Source organism: Plectrocnemia conspersa, unplaced genomic scaffold, assembly GCF_051122295.1.
Source record: "Plectrocnemia conspersa isolate PC_06_02 unplaced genomic scaffold, ASM5112229v1 ptg000001l, whole genome shotgun sequence".
NCBI lineage: Eukaryota > Metazoa > Arthropoda > Insecta > Trichoptera > Polycentropodidae > Plectrocnemia > Plectrocnemia conspersa.
The window spans coordinates 18565001-18585808 of NW_028277165.1; the positions used below are offsets into that span (position 1 = coordinate 18565001).

The 20808-nt window shown below is 39.1% G+C and overlaps 1 protein-coding gene across 9 annotated transcripts in view; it reads left to right on the top strand.

Annotated features, from left to right (window-relative positions):
* ACC (acetyl-CoA carboxylase) overlaps positions 1-20808 on the top strand; it is a 40815-nt gene that overhangs the window by 19442 nt on the left and 565 nt on the right. For 5 of the 9 annotated variants that reach the window (XM_088195854.1, XM_088195862.1, XM_088195846.1 and 2 more), the window contains 37 exons: positions 8557-8677; positions 8753-8860; positions 8928-9249; positions 11537-11644; positions 11717-11811; positions 11878-11971; positions 12042-12157; positions 12224-12394; positions 12464-12934; positions 13001-13110; positions 13176-13342; positions 13411-13622; positions 13694-13799; positions 14043-14186; positions 14258-14781; positions 14848-14976; positions 15641-15823; positions 15896-16225; positions 16296-16403; positions 16481-16638; positions 16708-16888; positions 16961-17076; positions 17142-17262; positions 17322-17525; positions 17585-17686; positions 17753-17953; positions 18026-18196; positions 18269-18488; positions 18558-18696; positions 18758-18971; positions 19036-19240; positions 19305-19432; positions 19495-19609; positions 19668-19845; positions 19918-20123; positions 20188-20342; positions 20405-20716. In XM_088195854.1, the coding sequence (XP_088051980.1) occupies positions 8557-8677; positions 8753-8860; positions 8928-9249; positions 11537-11644; positions 11717-11811; positions 11878-11971; positions 12042-12157; positions 12224-12394; positions 12464-12934; positions 13001-13110; positions 13176-13342; positions 13411-13622; positions 13694-13799; positions 14043-14186; positions 14258-14781; positions 14848-14976; positions 15641-15823; positions 15896-16225; positions 16296-16403; positions 16481-16638; positions 16708-16888; positions 16961-17076; positions 17142-17262; positions 17322-17525; positions 17585-17686; positions 17753-17953; positions 18026-18196; positions 18269-18488; positions 18558-18696; positions 18758-18971; positions 19036-19240; positions 19305-19432; positions 19495-19609; positions 19668-19845; positions 19918-20123; positions 20188-20342; positions 20405-20716 (6745 nt within the window). Of the gene's footprint in view, positions 1-8115; positions 8193-8556; positions 8678-8752; positions 8861-8927; positions 9250-11536; positions 11645-11716; positions 11812-11877; positions 11972-12041; positions 12158-12223; positions 12395-12463; positions 12935-13000; positions 13111-13175; positions 13343-13410; positions 13623-13693; positions 13800-14042; positions 14187-14257; positions 14782-14847; positions 14977-15640; positions 15824-15895; positions 16226-16295; positions 16413-16480; positions 16639-16707; positions 16889-16960; positions 17077-17141; positions 17263-17321; positions 17526-17584; positions 17687-17752; positions 17954-18025; positions 18197-18268; positions 18489-18557; positions 18697-18757; positions 18972-19035; positions 19241-19304; positions 19433-19494; positions 19610-19667; positions 19846-19917; positions 20124-20187; positions 20343-20404; positions 20717-20808 lie in introns of those variants that run through there. The other 4 variants (XM_088195839.1, XM_088195834.1, XM_088195888.1 and 1 more) reach the window with 3 other exon arrangements.

Sequence of the window (20808 nt, forward strand, 5' to 3'; positions counted from 1 at the left end):
GCAATGGAGGCACACTACGCCAAGCAGCTAAGAAAAACGCAGGAGATAGTGGAGGAGCTCTGCACATACATCAAGAGCCACCCGACCGTGCACGTGCCAATCAGGGAGGGCATCCTGAAAATAAAACTAGCTCTCTCTGAAATCGAGCAACAAAGGGAGAACACTCACACAGCAGCCTCCAACACGCCTCTCCCAAACAACAGATCGGAGGACAAGGGGACGGAGCGACCTTCAGCATCCACCCAGACGCCGCCACCTGGACCCTCGCAAACTCCTGAGATGAACGCACCCCATCCACTGCCCCCACAGGAATGGAATGTAGTCCAAAAGAAGGGCAGGAAAAATCGCACGGAACCACCCAGCAAGGAGGCGAAGAGGCAAGCAGAGCGCCCACAACCAAAAAAGAAGGCTGCGAAAAAAGACGAGGCAGCTCCCTACCAACAACCGAAAGCCAGACCGCAAAGACACAGGGCGGTGACCATAACAGTCTCTTGCCCAGGCACAGACAACCCGGCGCCAGCGTCCTACGCAAACGTCCTGCGCAATGTCCACAAGGCTGCCAAGGACACAAAAGTCGACATCCGCTCAATCAGACGGACACCAAAGGGGGAGCTCGCCTTCACCTTAGGAAAAAACGGCGAAGGCTCAAACGAACTGCAAGCAATCTTAGCTGAGGTAGCTGGGCCAAAAGCCACAATACGGTGCACGGTCCCCACCCGAGTCGTGATAATAAAAGATCTGGACGAAGGTGTGACCAAGGATGACGTCACCATGGCCTTAATGGCTTCCCTCGGCGAAGAACACCAGAGCCTCATCGAAACGCTGAACCTCCGACCCGCGCACAGCGGCACGCAAGTGTGCGTCGCGAGAATACCACGCACCAGCAAAGCCGCCGCCCTCTTAAAAATAGGGCGCATCAAGATCGGCCTGGTGAGATGCCGAGTGCGCGAGCGCATCGAAGTTCTCCGATGCTTTCGCTGCATGGACTTCGGGCACACCGCAGCAAGATGCAGCGGTCCAGACAGGTCTCAGGAATGCAGAGGGTGCGGACAACTAGGGCACCAAATCGCCGCCTGCAAAAACCAACCACGCTGCTCACTATGCAGCCAAAAAAGTAAAAATCTTACAGACGCGGCACACCCCAGCGGGAGCAGCCACTGCAGGTCCTTCAGAGACGCACTGGCGCGAGGAGGCAAGGCCAAACAATGACACGGTTCCTCCAAATAAACCTACATGGCTGCAGGGCCGCCCAGGACCTACTACAGCAGACGATCGCCGAGGAGCTAGCGGACGTAGTCATCGTGTCTGAGCAGTACCGCAACCTCCCACGCAGCTGGTACTCGGATGCGACCTCAAGGGCAGCCATACACGTGCCCTCGACCCGACTGCGCGTAACCAGCGCCGAGACGGCCAGCACCGAAGGATGGACTTGGATCGAGCTGGACGGGACCAGAGTCTACAGCTGCTATTTCTCGCCCAACGCACCAATCAAAGACTTCGCCCGCGGCCTTGCTGACCTCGAGGAGAGCGTCCGATCATCGGCTGCGCCGGTCATCATCGCCGGCGACTTCAACGCCAAAGCCGCTGAATGGGGCTCCACGGTGACCGACCGAAGAGGCAACTTGCTCTGCGAGATGGCCTCGAACCTCCACCTACACGCGGCCAACGTAGGAAGAGGCTTCACCTTCGCCCGGGGCGGCTCAGGGTCGGTCATCGATGTGACCTTTGCTGACGAACTGACAGCGGGCATGATCCGAGGCTGGCAAGTGCTAGAAAAATACTCGCACAGCGACCACAGATATATCAGTTTTGAGCTCACCATCCGCAACCAGAGACCACCGCCAGAGGTCAAACGCGGATGGAGTGTGAGAAAGCTGAACGTCGCAGCACTGGACGAAGCGATTGCAGCGAAGAGCGAGGCTATCAAGACCGCCGCGCACGCTGAAGCCGGAGCGGAAAGCGTAGTACGCTCGCTGAACGAGCTCCTGCGCGACGCCTGCGATGCCTCGATGCCCAGACTTGGGGGCAACACCCGCCGCAGATCAGCATACTGGTGGACCGATGACATTGCCGACCTTCGACGCACGTGCCTAGCCGCCCGGAGAGGCGCGCAAAGACACCACGGCAGCGAAGAAAAACACCGCAGCTACAAGGAGGCGAGAAGCGCCCTGCGCCGTGCGATAAAGGAGAGCAAGGCGCGGTGCTGGTCCGAAATGTGCAAGGCAATCGACGAAGATCCCTGGGGGAGGCCATACAGGATCGTCAGAAATAAGCTGGTGGACAAAAACAAAGACCACTTCCTCAACAATGCCGGCAACATGGAGGCGGTGGTCGAAGGACTGTTCCCGCAGCACCCCACGACTGACAAAGCACTGCACAGCAGCCAGGCAGCTGCAGAAGAGGAGTTCCTACCGTTCTCAAAGGAGGAACTGCAAGGAGCAGCGAAGCGCATCAACTCTGCAAGGGCTCCGGGACCCGACGGCGTCCCAAACGCCGTGATCAAGCGAATCGCAGAAAAAGACCCCGCGCTGCTTCTTTCCGCCTTCAACGCCTGTCTCTCTGAGGGAGTCTTTGATGCTTCATGGAAGCGCCAAAGGCTCGTCCTCATCCCGAAGGGCAACAAGGCGACGCCCGGCCCCTCTGCGTACCGACCACTATGCATGCTGGACGGACTGGGCAAACTACAAGAGAGGATGATCCTCGAGCGCCTTCAACGCACCCTGGAGGACACAGATAGGGGACTCTCACCGCATCAGTACGGCTTCCGCCGCGGACGCTCCACGATAGACGCCATAGGCCGCGTAGTTACGACTATTCGCGAAGCCTGGCAAGGGAGCGTCAAGCAAAGCAAGAACGTCGTGCTGATCGCGATAGACATAAAAAATGCATTCAACTCGGCGCGATGGCGCTCAACCCTTGACGCACTGGTCAAAATCGGCACTCCGGCATACCTGATCCGCATGATTGAGAACTACTTCTCGGACAGGGTGCTGGAGTACGACAGCATGGGCGTGAGCACTCAACGAGCGGTCACGGCAGGCGTTCCCCAGGGGTCGGTCCTCGGACCCGCTCTTTGGAACGTCATGTACGACGGACTGCTAAGAGTGCCCATGCCCGAGGAAGCCAGCATGGTAGCCTTTGCCGACGACGTCGCCATCCTAATCACCGGAAAGTCAACAACTGCCCTACAGTTAGCTGGACAAGAGGCACTGCACTCAGTCAAGAGATGGCTGGACGGCGCCGGGCTGGAGCTCGCAGTTCACAAGACAGAGGCAGTGTTCTTCACCAGACGAAGAAAGACAGAACCTCCCAAACTTGTCTTCGACGGCTTCAAGGTGCCACACGCCAGGTCAATGAAATACCTTGGAGTGCACCTTGACGACAAGCTCCGCTTCACAGTCCATGCAGAGCAGGCAGCGGCGAAGGCCGCCCGCGTCGCTGGAGAACTGGCCAGACTGATGCCAAACATCGGCGGACCAAAGTCGAAACGAAGACGGCTTTACAACGAAGTGGTCCATTCCATCCTCCTATATGGGGCCCCAGTCTGGGCCGACTCCATGAGGGTGGAACGAACGAGGCTGAAACTGGCCAGAGTCCAGAGACGAAGTGCGTTGAGGGTCGCATCTGCCTACCGTACGGTCTCTGAGGCTGCGACGCTGACCGTGACCGGCATACCGCCAATCGACCTGCTCGCGCTAGAGAGGCAGGAGATGCACGAAGGCCTGCCAAGGAACGACGCCAGAAAGCGCACGCTCGACCGATGGCAAGAACGGTGGGACACGACGCTCAAGGGCCGGTGGACCCAGAAGCTCATCCCGAACCTCAAGGCATGGTGCCAGAGGGGCCACGGCGAGCTGAGCTACTACTTGACCCAAGTGCTCACTGGACACGGCTGCTTCGGGTCCTTCTTAAAAAAGATCGGAAAGGAGCCAACAGAGGGGTGCCACCACTGCGAGGAGCCAGTCGACGATGCTGACCACACACTGTTCAAGTGCGTGGCGTGGACCCAAGAAAGGTCCCGGCTCAAGGAAGCCCTCGGGGAAGAAGCAGAAGTCTCACCCGAGCAGATGGTCCCGTCCATGCTCCAAAACAAGAACAAGTGGTCAGCGTGGGTGGCTTTTGCCTCGAGCGTGATGCAGGCCAAAGAAGAGGAGGACAGGAGCCGACGACGACTACCGCAAGGCGCCCAACCGACAAACGGCCAATAGCACAACGAAAGCGTCTCACGGAGCAGAAGACGACAAGATAAGACGAGGAGATCGAGGGGTGACCCAACGCTGAGGCGTGCCCCTCGGATCCCGAAAGAAACGAAGAGCGCAAGAAGTGCGCCGGGCCCAGCTGCCTCTCGAAGTACTACCTAACGGACGTGCCGGGAGGCAGCAGGAGCGGAGGGGGGTTTTAGTGAGTAGAAATCTCACACTAGCAACGCGCTGTCTTTTGAAGATTTCCCCCCTCACAAAAAAAAAAAAAAAAAAAAAAAAAAAAATATATATATATATATATATTCAACAGTCTGTATGGTATTTTTACTTAAACCATTATTTAAAAATATCATATTTTATTAATTTACGAAAAGTTTTATTTACATTTTAAAAATAAATAACATATTATATATCATTGTTATGGATTCCTGGTCGGAGTTCGGCCGCTCAGATCTCGTAATTTTTAATACGTCATGCGATAATGACTCTTATTACAGCGCAAATAAGAATTAAAATAACACACAATCGCATATTCGTCATTAATTAGGTCAAGTTCACTGCAGACAGCGTCGCACGCCGCGACAGCATGTTTACAAACTAAAATACACATTTTGACTTTTTAATTATTTAATAAAAAGTCCCGGCAGTTCTGGAACATTTTTCCAAAAATGCCCGGCATCCAAAGGGTTAAACACCGATTTAATCATTATTTTTCTTTGATATTTTGTTGCAATATGATTTAATACTTATGTTAACGTAAAATAAAAAATACTTTATGTTGATGTTCAAACGATTACGATGTTTATTAAGTATGATTTTACAAAGTTATATAATTTTTTTAATGATCAACTTAATGTGAGGTTGAAAATGCATAGTTGCACGCGTGTCTATAATTCCAAAAATACTATCGAGCTATTTAAGTCAAGGAAAACAGAAATAAACTTTTTAAACGCACTATCAAGGTAGTTAAAGATGGCGTGTTTTATTGATTTTCCTCTTTAAATGTATGCAAAGATTCATATGAATAAAAGTGCGAAGTAAACATCTTATATGTTTATCTTTTAATGCAAACATGTACAAGGTAAATTTTTTTGTTATTCCCAAACTATTTTCCTTTATTGACAGTTCTGAAAATTCTTTAATATTCCATTAAAAATAATGGTTTTCGAACTTATAAGGGGAGTTTTAATGAGGTAAATTTTGACAATTGCAATTTGTAGAATTGAATAAAATATTTTTTTTGTACGTTTTATAGTGTGAATGTACTTTGATAGTTCAACTATTTTTTTTATTATTTTATTGTAATACTTTGAAATGTATGTGCTCACGGCGCAATAAAAACCAAATTTTATTCTAACAAAACCACCTTGAACGTGCATTATTAAAGAGATTATAGCCAAGTTTTACTTCATGAATATTCTTAATCAAATTCATTACGATGAACTTGGATTAACGTTTTGTATGCGTAGTTTATTTTTCTATCGAAATGTCAAATCGATCAGCTGTCATCGATTACATAAAATATTACTAACACAACACGTTTTATCTTATTATCACTACAGTTAATGATAACGTTTCGGCAGAGCTGCGTGATCTTTTTTTCTGGAACATTTGCTAAAATATTTTACAAACAATTATGACTGACCTTATTGTTCGTAATTACTAATTTTGAAATTGGAAATAATTTGCAGTTTTTAATGATTAAATTTTTTCGCAACAGTATAACCGCGTGATTGCGGTTTTATAACTAGTTTATTATTGAGAGTGTACGGTGTCTTATATTAATTTTTATTATTACAAAATTTATGGTATTTAATTATCATTAGCAGTAACGATACCGTAAGAAACGCGATTATTTGTAAGGTGACCGCATATTCTCAAAATACTAAATTTATGTCTTTTTAGTTTGCTTGCTTATAATTTCCATGGAATCTTTAGCTTTTATAATACTATGATTATCACAAGTATAAGAAACATGAAAGATATTTATCTCAGCAGATAATTGGGCTGTTCTCGCTAAAATCTAAGTGTGTTTGAATTCGCAAAAATGGGTTGAAATGATATGCGAGATAATTTTGGAGCTATTAGTGAGTCGTATATCAGTGTTATTCTAAGATAAATAAGCTTCCACATTCCTTTAAAAACAAATATCTTTAAAGTTTTCGCTGTATTCGTCCATGGTATTGGGTTTCCATATTCTAATATGCTAAGAAATTAATTTCCCCGGCATTTTCTATGCCTTATTAGAAATATTGATCACGTTACTTAGAATTAAGGTTATCATTAAAAAAAAATAAGTAAAAAATCGATTGTAGGTTTTAACATTAAAAAAAATATTGACATTGACATTCAGAAAGAAATGTTTTACCTTCACTAACACTATTATTTTTTTACCATATAAATTATGCTGTACAGACTTAAATAAATGTTAATCTGATATAGAGGGTGAATAACAGTTTTCCATTCGAGAGGATTATTTTTTTCTCGCGTGATTATCGCAGTATGAGACAGGCTCGTCGCCTTATTCTCGTCGCTTAGTGTATTTGTAAATCACACGCCCTGTTTCCACGTCTTCCCAATATTTAAAAAATATCTTTGAATATTCTGCCTTATCTGTTAATTTGAATCGACGTCTATGTATTGGCCTCAATTTCTGCAGATATGCGAAATCATCGATTATTTATGGTGTCCTACTTCTAGGCTTGTCATCCAAATAAAAAAATCCAGATTTAAATCTTTTGAACCATTTTTTAAATTGACGAACCAGTAAAATTTAACCATTGACAGCACAAATGTTTTTGCTCGCTGTGGTTGCCGATTTTCTTTGTGAAATTCATACAGCATACTCAATTTGTCAATTAAGAAACGTCCATTTTCTGTTCAAATCCCCAAACCTAACCAAATGAAAGTTCTAAAATTAATTATAGTTTTAGAACTTTCATTAGGTCATGTCCAAAATATTTCTCTTAGCTGAAAATAAGCGGAAGAAGAAGTACAGACAGATGTCATATTGCTCTATAATTTGTCTGCACTATGTTTTAAAAATATGAAAATATGGGTGGTATTTTTTCAGATACTAGTCCCAACATCTGGAACGGGTACAGGGTTTACCCCAAATAAATGATATATAAATAATATGTAAGATAAATTGGACCGCAGTGGATTCAATAAGAAAAAGGTTATTGTCCGGTAAAGGTTAATATGTAAAAAAAGGTCGATTATCACTAAAGTGGCGTATTCTTTAGTTATTTAAACACGTGTCAGGCTAACAATAAATATCCGTTTAAAAGCTTTAATTGCGCTTAAGGGAAATTTAAGCGCCATATCGCTAATCCATTATGTTCAAATTTATTCTCAGGCAGCACGCTCAAATATCGTTGTTTTTATTCACATGCTTGCTTTGCAATTTTACAATTAAAATTTGCAATACCAAGGTGACCAGATTTTGAAAATATCAATAGAGGTCACTAAAAATAAAATGTCCATCTTGGAATTTATTGTTCGAAAAGAATAAATAAGGACAAATTGCTACGGAAGCTAATAAAAGGCCATTTTGGAAAATTATTTTTTGTACAAAGGTCATCTCAAAAAAAGTTTGTTTGAGGATAAACTGCTGTGGGAGTTAAAAAATGTCATTTCGGAAGTTTTTGTTCAAGAAGGACAACATTTTTGAGGAGAACAATCTTCAAAAGAGGATACCAAAGTATGAATTATAAAAATAATGTGGTCTGTAATGAAATAATAATTAAATGTGTATATTGGTATTTATTAAACTTACCACTTTTTATTTCCTGTATTCTTATTAGAATAATTGTTGATTTTTTTATATTGCGATGAATGTTAAAAAAATGTTGGCCTACCCTACGTCAACATGCACTTCATCGCGTCGCGATTTTCTCGCGTGTCTTCCGCCAGTGCGGATTTAGCCGTCAGAATGGCGATCCACTCGTTCGAGCCCTTCGCGTGGGGCCGGGCCCCCGAAAAAAACAGGTTCGCCATCGCCCGTTCGACAAAAAACTCTCCCTCTGTTCAATTTTATTTTTCATCCAAGAAGGCGCATACCAATTGTCTATGTCCAAAAGTCAAACGACTGTCTATGGATGCACAATTCAAAAAAAGGCCAACATGTACCTAATATATGCGGACAATGCACTTTAGATACATATATTTATATATATGCTGGCATCCTCAGAATTGCGACGCTTTAAGTCAAATTTGACGTTTCTGTCAGATTGACGTCTTTATGTTATTTATATTTTGTTGGTTAGTTATAGTACAATCAGTTTTAGGCAATCAACGTGATATGAAAAGCTCGAGTTCACATATTAATACAAATCTTATTGTACTATTTCAGACCTTCTATGTCTCAAGGCACTGTCTTGTTGCACAATCACCGTCTCCAGGAGAAAGACTTTACAGTTGCGACTCCGGAGGAGTTTGTCAAGCGGTTTAAAGGAACCCGTGTCATCAACAAGGTTAGTTATACCTCGCTCTCTGAATTTCACACTACACATCAAACACCTTTCTTAAATCATTGTTTATATGCATAGGTATTGATTGCCAATAATGGGATAGGCGCCGTAAAATGCATGCGATCAATCAGACGATGGTCGTACGAGATGTTCAAGAACGAGCGGGCCGTACGCTTCGTTGTTATGGTATGTTATAAAAAAATATATATATCTGACATCATATAAGTATATAAATAATATATTTTAATTATAGGTGACGCCCGAAGATCTAAAGGCAAACGCAGAATATATAAAGATGGCAGATCATTACGTACCCGTGCCCGGAGGATCAAATAATAACAACTATGCTAACGTAGAGCTCATCTTGGATATAGCGATACGTACTCAGGTCCAAGCAGTGTGGGCCGGTTGGGGTCATGCGTCAGAGAACCCTAAGTTGCCAGAGCTGCTGCATAGGAATGGAATCGCTTTCATCGGTCCGCCGGAAAAGGCCATGTGGGCCCTCGGCGATAAGATCGCTTCTTCCATCGTGGCACAAACGGCAGATATTCCAACTCTACCATGGAGTGGCAGCGGTAATTATTGCTGAAATTTTAGTGTGTCCAAAAATTTTAATAAAAATGTGCATTAAAATAGATACTTTGTTCCATAAAATTAATTGTTTGCATTTATATGAGGTAAATATTTGGATTTTTTCTTCGTAAAATGTTTCGTTGCAGAGAGATATTAAGGCTTGGGAAAACCCGAGTTTTTGGAATCCGAGCCCAATTTCAAATTCCTTTTTAATGTATGGTAACTTATTTTCTGATTTTATCTGCTTTTTTAATATTTTATCGAGTTCTTTTCCATTGTCAATAACTTTTCGGCCTGGGATCATCTTCTAAATTATTTTTAAATGAATTCTGCTCTGCAGCCATAATAGTTTTATCAATTTCTTCATCAAATTATATTTTTATTAAATCTTTTGCACATACTTTTTGTACTATTTGCGAAGCAGTCTAATATCACTACTAATTCTATATTTTTGCGACCGTTTATTCGAGTCAAACAAATTACCATTTATTTCACTTAACCTTTTAAGCATAAATTTAATTGCTAATTGAGAAGTAATAAGGTTTGCATTATCCTTGCTAATTTAATAGGTTATAATGCACTTTCCAATTCCAATATTAATTTCAACTGCATATAAATTCCAAATAATTTAAAAAATCTTACATCTAATTTTTACGCTCCACACTAATTGCAATTCATTTGAATATTTTTTATTTTATTTTATAAAATATTATTTAGCACAGTGAAAGAAAAATCTTCCACAGCATCAATATCATCTTTATTTTCATAATCGCCATCATCGTTATTTAAATTTTTTATGTTAGAACTTGTTTTCTTGTAAAGTACATCGCAAATAGATATGTGTGTAGTGTAATTCAAGCACAGGTTAAAAAGTACTCCCATTATCAATGGTTGATCCAACAATATGTGTTCTACTTTATTAACACTAGGTTTACGGGTATGAAACCGTCAATTTGACAGGTGTCATTAAAAATAGGTGTATAGTTACCAGATTTTCAAAAATAAGAAATTTCCGAATATAAAAATAGTATTAATATATTTGCATTGTTCAAATATAAAAAGTTGTAAAAAATACCATCAATTTGATGGGTTCCGTAAATCTAGTGCTAAGTAATTGAGTAGCTAAACATAAGTTAAAAATTCTTATTAAACCAAGCTTAATCATTTCATCATCGCTTCCATGTACATTGATATTTAAATATTTTCCCATTTTCATGCTCGTAATACAAAATTGTTGAATTTCCTTCAACTTCTCTTCTAATAACTATCATTTCTATCTTTAATGTTTCATAAAATTATGAATTTCAAATTTGGTCAGTTTATAAACTGAGTTTGTCCAACTTTCTTGAATGAAGCTAAATTTTGTAATTGCTCTAATCGATATTACGTGCCCAAAAAGTGACTGTTTGGTGCGGATTGTGGTCAGGTGGCGTCATTGCACCTTACTTTTTTGAAAAATATGAAAGGTTGGACTGTAACAGTCAATGGTGAGCGCTAATGGCGAATGATAACCGATTATTTTTGGCACGACATCGAAGATATTGATGTGGAAGACAAGACAGTGCAACTTGCCACACATTGGGTGCAGTGTTGGATGTTTTGCATGAAAAGTTCCCAGGTCGCATTATTTTGTTTCGGTGACGTCAACTGGCCACCAAGATCATGTGATTTAACGCCGTTGGATTTTTTGTGGGGTTACGCTAAGAGTTGTGTCTACGCCGACAAACCTGAAATTCGCCAAGTTATAGCTGAAATACTGCCTGAAATGTATGAAAAAGTCATCGAAAATTACATCAAAAAGATCGGCAGCTGCAAAACGTACACAGACGGCCATTCAATTGGTATTATTTTTCATAATTATTAAAATACATCAAATGTTTGATGAAAAAAAAACTAAAGATATTCTTAAATTTGTGTTTTTTTAAATTAAGTTCGGAAACTGAAGTTAAATCACTTTTATTATCAAACGCAAAAAATTGACAATATTCGTTGAATGTTTTAGAAACATATCTGGATTCAATAATTTACAAATTTCGTTGGCTTGTATCAGAACATTTTTGTATGAAATAAAAGACTCAGGCCTGCCGAGTCTTAGACCGGGTATTTTTATCTAAATCCGGCGGGTCCAAGTTCGGACCCGAAAAACCCTACTCGCTGCAAATCGCTTGCACCTAATCTGTCCAACAATAATGCCCAAACAACTCGTTTTATGGAACAATATTTATTTATTTATTGCTCATTTAAATTGTTTTTCTTTATAATTCATGTTTATGTATATGTATATTTCAGAGCTGAAAGCTCAATATTCGAATAAGAAGATTAAAATTTCATCGGAGTTGTTTGCAAGAGGTTGCGTCCATTCTCCTGAACAAGGTCTTCAGGCAGCGCACAAAATTGGTCAGTAAAATTAACCCAAATACGTAACTATTAAATATTAATAATGCATTGTTTCCTATTATTCTGTTATAGGTTTTCCGGTAATGATTAAGGCTTCGGAAGGCGGTGGTGGTAAGGGTATCCGAAAAGTAGATAATCCGGATGATTTTCCCAATCTCTTCAGACAGGTATTTTGACGATTTATTTATATATGTATATACTTCCAAAATATATTAATAATGTATAAATTTTAGGTGCAAGCTGAAGTACCTGGATCTCCAATATTCGTTATGAAGTTAGCTAAATGTGCTAGACATTTGGAAGTGCAACTCTTGGCCGATCAATATGGTACGTAACTAATTTTTATTATTGGAATGTAATAACTGTGTTAAATGTGTGTTATTAAATTGATAATTAGGTAATGCGATTTCGTTATTTGGACGTGATTGCTCTATTCAACGTAGGCATCAAAAAATCATTGAAGAAGCCCCTGCTACGATTGCTAATCAGGATATCTTTGGAGAAATGGAGAGGGTATGAAAAATCTAATATTAATAATAATAATCTAATTATTTAACAATGATAATTATAACTTTCTAGGCTGCTGTGCGATTGGCAAAAATGGTCGGTTACGTATCAGCCGGAACCGTTGAATACTTGTACGATCCGTCTGGTTCGTATTTCTTCTTAGAATTGAACCCTCGTTTGCAAGTAGAGCATCCATGCACAGAAATGGTCGCTGATGTAAATTTACCAGCTGCTCAGTTACAGGTTAGCTTTTTAAATGCCATGAGGTATTCTATTCAATATATTTTTAATGCTGATTTTTATTACATATAGATCGCTATGGGTTTGCCGTTGCATCACATAAAAGATATTAGATTGTTGTATGGAGAATCACCGTGGGGAATGACTGAGATTGATTTTGATGAACCGAGGCAAAAACCTCAGCCTTGGGGACATGTAATTGCAGCTAGAATCACTTCTGAAAATCCAGACGAAGGATTCAAACCGTCTTCGGGTACCGTTCAAGAGTTGAATTTTAGATCTTCGAAGAACGTTTGGGGCTATTTCTCGGTGGCGGCATCAGGAGGCCTTCACGAGTTTGCCGATTCTCAGTTCGGACATTGCTTCTCATGGGGAGAGACAAGAGAACAAGCACGAGAGAATCTTGTTATCGCTTTGAAGGAGTTGTCTATTCGCGGTGATTTTAGAACTACAGTAGAATACCTCATTACGCTTTTAGAGACGCCTTGCTTCCAAGAAAATAGAATCGACACATCATGGTTGGACGCGTTGATTTCTGAAAGGGTAAAACTATTTACATTATTTTTTATTTATTCAATTTATTAATAATAATAATAATTTGCTATAAAGGTCCAATCTGAAAAACCTGATATAATGCTGGGAGTGATTTGTGGTTCTTTGCTGATAGCTGATAGAGCAATCTCCATCGAGTTTCAAAACTTCCAGACGGCTTTAGAGAAGTCAGTGTGTAGTAAAATTACTTTCATTCATTTATATTATTTTACTTATAATTGTGTTTCTACAGGGGTCAAATTCCCGGGTCAAACACTTTAAATAACGTATTGGACGTGGAATTAATCAACGGTGGTTTAAAATACAAAGTTCAAGCGACGAAAAGCGGCCCCAATTCATATTTTATTGTTATGAATGGCTCTTTTAAAGAAATCGACGTGCACCCTTTGTCAGATGGAGGTTTGTTTAAATATAAAATTATCACGGTAGTAGTCCATTTGATATTAATTTGATTTGTATTTTATCAGGAATGCTTTTATCCATCGATGGAGCATCGTTCACCACGTACATGAAAGAAGAGGTTGATAGATACCGGATAGTCATCGGAAATCAAACATGCATATTCGACAAAGAAAACGATCCGTCGATCTTGCGAAGCCCTTCTGCAGGCAAAATTATTAATCTTTTAATTGAAGATGGAGGCCATGTGACTAAAGGACAACCTTATGCAGAAATTGAAGTAATTATATTTTTATCACACTTTGGAATAATATAAATATTTTTTTTTATTAATTTTAAACATAATTTTAGGTAATGAAAATGGTGATGACACTATCAGCACAAGAGTCAGGTATTGTGTACTTCATGAAAAGATCCGGTGCCATTTTAGATGCGGGTTCTGTCATTGCACATTTAGGTAATGATATATATACATATCAGTGGTGGGTGGTGAAATAATTTCCCTTTCGATCGCTCACGTATTAACTGATGAGAGTAAGCGAGAGATCAGAGCATGCAGTCAACATGCCGTTATCTCTCACTCATTCTCGTTACTTAACACGCGAGCGATCAAGAGGGAAAGTATTTCACCGCCCGCCACTGTAACATATATATTTAAATCTGTATTATAAAAATATTTGATCTTAATATTGTATTACAGAATTGGATGATCCTACTTTAGTAACTAAAGCTCAAGTTTATAAGGGACAGTTTTCACAAATTGACCTTGGCGGTTCTCAAGCTCCTGAAAAGCTAAACCATTTGCATAATAAATACAAAACCATTTTGGAAAACACACTATGCGGTTAGTTTATTTTTTTATGTAATATAATTTTATTTATTTGATTAATTATTATTTTTTGTTATGAATAACAGGTTATTGTCTTCCTGATCCGTACAACGCTCCTAGACTACGCGAAGTCATGGAAAAGTTCATGCAATCACTGCGAGATCCGTCTTTGCCATTGCTCGAGTTGCAAGAAGTCATAGCGTCCATTTCCGGTCGTATTCCTATATCAGTTGAGAAAAAGATTCGCAAATTGATGACTTTGTATGAAAGAAACATAACCAGTGTGTTAGCACAATTCCCGAGTCAGCAGATCGCAAGCGTTATCGATAGCCATGCAGCTACGCTACAAAAGAGGTCTGATCGTGACGTATTTTTCATGACGACGCAAGGTATCATAGTTTTGGTGCAACGGTATCGAAACGGTATCAGAGGACGCATGAAGGCAGCTGTGCACGAACTCTTGAAGCAATACTATGCCGCTGAAAGCCAATTCCAATTAGGCCATTACGATAAATGTGTTACAGTTCTGAGGGAAAAACACAAGGACAACATGATTACTGTCACAAACACAATATTTTCACATGTTCAAGTTGCAAAGAAGAATCTATTGGTACGTATTTTGTATACTTTTTATTATAATAGCATGTAAGAGACTGATATTAAATATTTTTATTAGGTAACATTGTTGATTGATCATCTATGGTCCAATGAACCTGGATTAACGGACGAATTGGCTACTACATTGAACGAACTCACGTCATTAAATAGATCAGAACATTCCAGAGTAGCGCTTAGAGCTAGACAAGTAAGTTTATAATGATGTTGTTTAATTACAATCAAGTATACTTTGAATACCTGACTGACCTCATTACAGTCTCGCTGTGTGGACAATATTATTGCCATATAGACTTGGCTATTATCAGTGGCGTAACTAGAAAAATTTACCCCGCATGCAAAAGTTACCCTTACTACTACTTTTTATTACAAAAATTAAATTAATAAACTTACAAGTTTTAAATGTCTTTCTGCAATCACGTCCTGCAATGACATTTTTTGGGCTTCTTCATAATCAATTGCTAAAATAGCAAGTTCAAGATTGATTGAATTTATTTTATAATCTTCAATTCATTTTAATTTGTTAAATGTACGTTCTACTCTAGCGACAGTAACTGGCAAAGTGAAAAATTATAAAAAAAGACTATATTCACTTTCCATACAATTATATTTTAAAATTAGTAAATCCGAAAACCGTTTTATCAATATTGTTGAGTTAAGATTATTTCTTAACACTAGATTTACGGGATCTGTCAAATTGATGTGTTTCTGATTTGATTTGTATCAGACAGTATTTTTTCTGTCTGATACACATAAAATCGATAGAAATATAATTTAATTTTAGTTGTAAATAAATACAGAGAGTTATTGTTATCTTAATAATTTATAATCTTTATATTCATTTTTTTGTATAGGTTTTGATTGCTGCACACCAACCCGCCTACGAGCTACGTCACAATCAAATGGAATCAATTTTCTTATCTGCCGTCGATATGTACGGACACGATTTCCATCCGGAAAATCTCCAGAAGTTGATCCTTTCGGAGACTTCCATATTTGATATTTTGCACGATTTCTTCTATCATTCCAATAGAGCCGTGAGTTTTATTTGTATATATATCTGAATTATATTATATCTATTTTATTACATATTTAATACGAACTTGTAGGTTTGTAATGCTGCCTTAGAAGTTTACGTGAGAAGAGCGTACATCTCGTACGATTTAACCTGCTTGCAACATCTCGAACTCAGCGGCGTGATTAGCGTTGTCCATTTCCAATTTTTGTTACCGACCTCACACCCCAACAGGATTCCGTTGAATCAATCCGAAATGGAATTCAACAATCCGCTCGAGGAGCCCAGCGCGTGTCAACCGAAGACATACTTCCGCACCGGTTGTATGGCCGCTTTCAGATCTTTCACAGAGTTCGAACAATATGCCGATGAAATATTAGATCTGCTCGAAGACTTTGCCAATCCTGCTTTTATAAACAGTAAAGTAAGAGTTTTTTATGTATGGAATGTGGTAATTGATTTGAATATGTTATAACTTTAAAATTGATCGATAGGATCTTCAAGCTATTCAAGATGCCGTATCCGATACTAGAGACAGTACAAGTATCAACGTCAGCATGTCCGATTATGGTAGACAGAATACGATAGAGAACGATACTGAGGTTAACGTTGTAAAGATTTATTTTTTGAGTGGAATATGTATAGTTTAACAGTTCATTGATTTTAATTATTGTTTTAGCCTAAAGAGCCGATACACATCTTGAGTGTAGCGGTTCAAGATCAAGGCGATATGGACGATTCTAAAATGAGTGTTATGTTCGGCAGTTTCTGTTTAGCTCATCGAGAAGAACTTTTACGCAGAGGAATTCGAAGGATAACATTTGCCTCTCTGAAAAAGTGAGTATGAAAATGCTTGTATCATTATTTGTTCTAAACTTTAATATTAATTATTTATTTATGTAATAGACGTCAATTCCCTAAGTTCTTCACTTATCGTGCAAGAGATCTCTTTATTGAAGATTGTATATACCGACATTTGGAGCCAGCGTGTGCGTTCCAACTCGAGCTGAGTAGGATGAGAACTTACGATTTGGAAGCTTTGCCTTCTTCGAATCAAAAGATGCATCTTTATTTAGGAAAAGCAAAGGTTTTTATCTATTTATTATAATATTTTAGAATAAATTTAATGCAAAACAATAATTGCGATCTTTATATTTAGGTTGCGAAGGGTCAGGAAGTGACTGATTATAGATTCTTTATACGCTCTATCATCAGACATTCTGATCTCATCACAAAAGAGGCTTCTTTCGAATATTTGGAGAACGAAGGAGAAAGGTACTTATTGATACATCAGATTCTAATGATTTATTTTATTTATATTTATTATTTGTATAATATAGAGTACTTTTGGAATCGATGGATGAATTAGAAGTTGCATTTTCACATCCGCAATCAAAGCGAACTGATTGCAATCACATTTTCCTCAATTTCGGGCCAACTGTCATAATGGATCCAGCTAAAGTAATTAATAAATTGATATTTATTTATTTCATGAATAATATGATTATTAATTTTTATAGATCGAAGAATCGGTCACGCGGATGGTGATTAGATATGGTCCGAGGCTGTGGAAGTTGCGCGTGCTTCAAGCGGAGCTTCGTATGACCATTCGCGTCTCACCGACTGCTCCTACGCAAAACATTAGATTGTTTCTCGCAAATGATTCAGGATATTTCCTCGACATTTGCTTGTATACTGAAGTTACTGATCCCATCACTGGCGTCGTAAGTTATTGATGAATTCGAAAAATGATTAGTGTGTAATTTTATATTTTTAAATCTAGATACTCTTCAATGCTTATGGATCAAAACAAGGACCGATGCACGGTCTTCCAATCTCAACACCATACGTCACAAAAGATTTTCTTCAACAGAAACGATTCACTGTGAGTTGCTCTCGAAAGTTATGTACTTATTTGATCGTTTGGTTTCTGATGTATTATTAATTTTAGGCTCAACAAGCTGGTACGACATATGTCTATGATATTCCGGCTATGTTCAGACAGATGGTTGAACAACTGTGGAAAGAGTACCGTGCCGAAAGGCCCAATCTCAATATTCCCATTCCCGAGCAGATATTTGATCATGTTGAGTTAGTGTTAGAGAATGATACGAATATAGTTGAGCAAAAACGTTTACCTGGACAAAATAATGTAACTATAAAAAAATATGTATATTACAAATAATCTACGATTTTCTACTACTTATTTCATACATTAATACAGATTAGTATGGTAGCATGGATATTGACTTTATGCACCCCCGAGTATCCCAAAGGACGAGAAGTAATTCTGATCGCTAATGATTTGACGCATTTAATCGGATCGTTCAGTATAAAAGAGTATTTGATTTTCAATTATGCATCTCAATTAGCCAGAGCGAAAAAAGTACCAAGGGTGTGTTTCAATTTAAAATTACTAGTTATATGTTGATTATTGTATTTAAAAATGTATGATGCTGTTTTTTAGCTGTACGTATCAGTCAATAGTGGTGCAAGAATCGGATTGGCCGAGGAAGTAAAGCAACTTTTCCAAGTTGCGTGGGAAGACTCTGCAGCTCCAGATAAAGGATATCGTTATATTTATTTGTCGGCCGAAGATTACACGCTCGTTGCTCCATTAGGATCCGTTCGCGCTGTTCTTATTGAAGATGAGGGTGAAGCTCGATACAAAATAACTGATATTATCGGTAAGAAAGAAGTTTTTAAATAAAAGTGTTACATGTGTAGCGTATAACAATAATATTTTGCTATTATAGGTAAAGATGACGGCCTTGGAGTAGAAAATCTTCGACATGCCGGTATGATTGCTGGAGAAACAGCCAGGGCATATGAAGATATCATCACAATATCTATGGTTTCATGCCGAGCCATCGGTATCGGATCTTATTTACTCAGGTATTGCAATATTAAATTGAAGTTTTGTGTGCAAGATAAAGATGTTCGTATTAAATTATAGATTGGGTCAGCGCGTGATTCAAATAGAGAATTCTCACATCATTTTAACTGGATACATGGCGCTCAATAAGCTCCTCGGTCGCGAGGTGTATGCTTCTAATAATCAGCTCGGAGGCGTTCAAATCATGCACAATAATGGCGTTAGTCATAAGACGGAAGCTGCCGATCTTGACGGAATATACAGAATGTTGAAATGGCTCAGCTATATGCCGAAAGTAAATAGTTAAATACTGAAATAATACATTATTAGACTTTTGTACGTATTGTTTGAATTTATAGGATGCGTCGAGTCCAGTGCCATTTGTGATACCGTTCGATCCGATCGACAGAGATATCGGTTATATGCCAACTCGATCGCCGTATGATCCGCGCTGGATGTTGGAAGGTCGCGAAGGTCCTGGCGATGGAGCTTGGCAGACTGGATTCTTCGATAATGGATCTTTTGATGAAATTATGAAGCCATGGGCGCAAACTGTAGTCACAGGTAAGTTTCAATAAACTTATAATATATGATATTGAACATTCTGAATTGATTATATTTATTATAGGTCGCGCAAGACTTGGTGGGATACCGGTTGGAGTAATCGCCGTTGAAACGAGAACTGTCGAAGTGACTCTCCCAGCCGATCCTGCCAATCCTGATTCAGAAGCCAAGACGGTGACGCAAGCCGGTCAAGTACGTAAAAATTGTTTCATTAAATAATTTTATTATGATCTAATAAATAATTTATGTTGAAGGTTTGGTATCCGGATTCATCTTATAAAACTGCGCAAGCTATCAATGATTTTTCGAAAGAAGGATTGCCTATATTTATTTTTGCAAATTGGAGGGGCTTCAGTGGAGGAATGAAAGGTTTGTAAGTTTATCTTAATATAATTAAATACGTTATTAACTGAAAATCAATTTGTAGATATGTACGATCAAATTTTGAAATTTGGTGCTGAAATTGTGTTTGCCTTGGTACGTGTGAAGAGTCCTGTTCTTGTTTATATTCCCCCTGGTGGAGAATTACGCGGTGGCGCTTGGGCTGTGGTCGATCCGACAATAAATCCTAGATATATTGAGATGTATGCAGACTCTGAGTCTAGGTTAGAATTATTTATATGTATTTTAAGACCGCGTATTTACATATCTAAATTAATATTTTTTACATATTGTAGAGGTGGAATTTTGGAGCCGGAAGGTTTGGTAGAGGTTAAGTACAAACAAAAGGATCTTATTAAAACGATCCATCGATTGGATGATATCATAAAAAAATTAGATAAAAAGCAGGCAACGATTAAAGAAGAAATAGCACAAATTGTCGAAAAAAACTCAGTGGCGAAGCCTTATGGTGATATTGAAAAAACCGATTCTAGAGATCAAGGTATTTAGTTTGGTTTTTATAATTGTAAGTATAGTATTAATTACTGTTTTTATCTACATTTTAGATAATTTAGCAAGTCTTAAGGTTGAATTGGCAACAATTGAGAAGAAGGTTGATGACAGGGAAAAACAGCTATTGCCTATATATCATCAGGTTGCTGTATATTTCGCGGAATTACACGATACTCCTGAGAGAATGTTAGAAAAAGGAACCATTTCCGTAAGTCATTATTATATTTGTGTTTATAATAAATTAGTTGTTTATTAATATATTTTTTTTAGGAAATAATTTCGTGGCGTAAATCAAGATTCACTATGTACTGGAGGTTGAGAAGGCTTTTGATGCAAAATCGAGCTGCCGAAAAACTGTTATCTGCAAGGCAAGATTTGGCTGAAGGTCAAGTTTCTGCTATGATGAGAAGGTGGTTTGTAGAAGATAAGGGAACAACTGAATCGTATCAGTGGGAAACTTCTAACCAATCAGTGTGCGAATGGTTAGAGCAGCAAATGGCAGACAATAATTCAATTATGAATCAAAATATACTGGCCGTTAAAAAGGACGCACAAATTAATTTGATCAAAGAAAGTCTTGATGTGAGTTAAATTTATATTATAATTTATTATGAAGGAATCCATCATCTCCGATTCTTGAACTTGTTTTTAATGTATTACAATATAGGAAATCA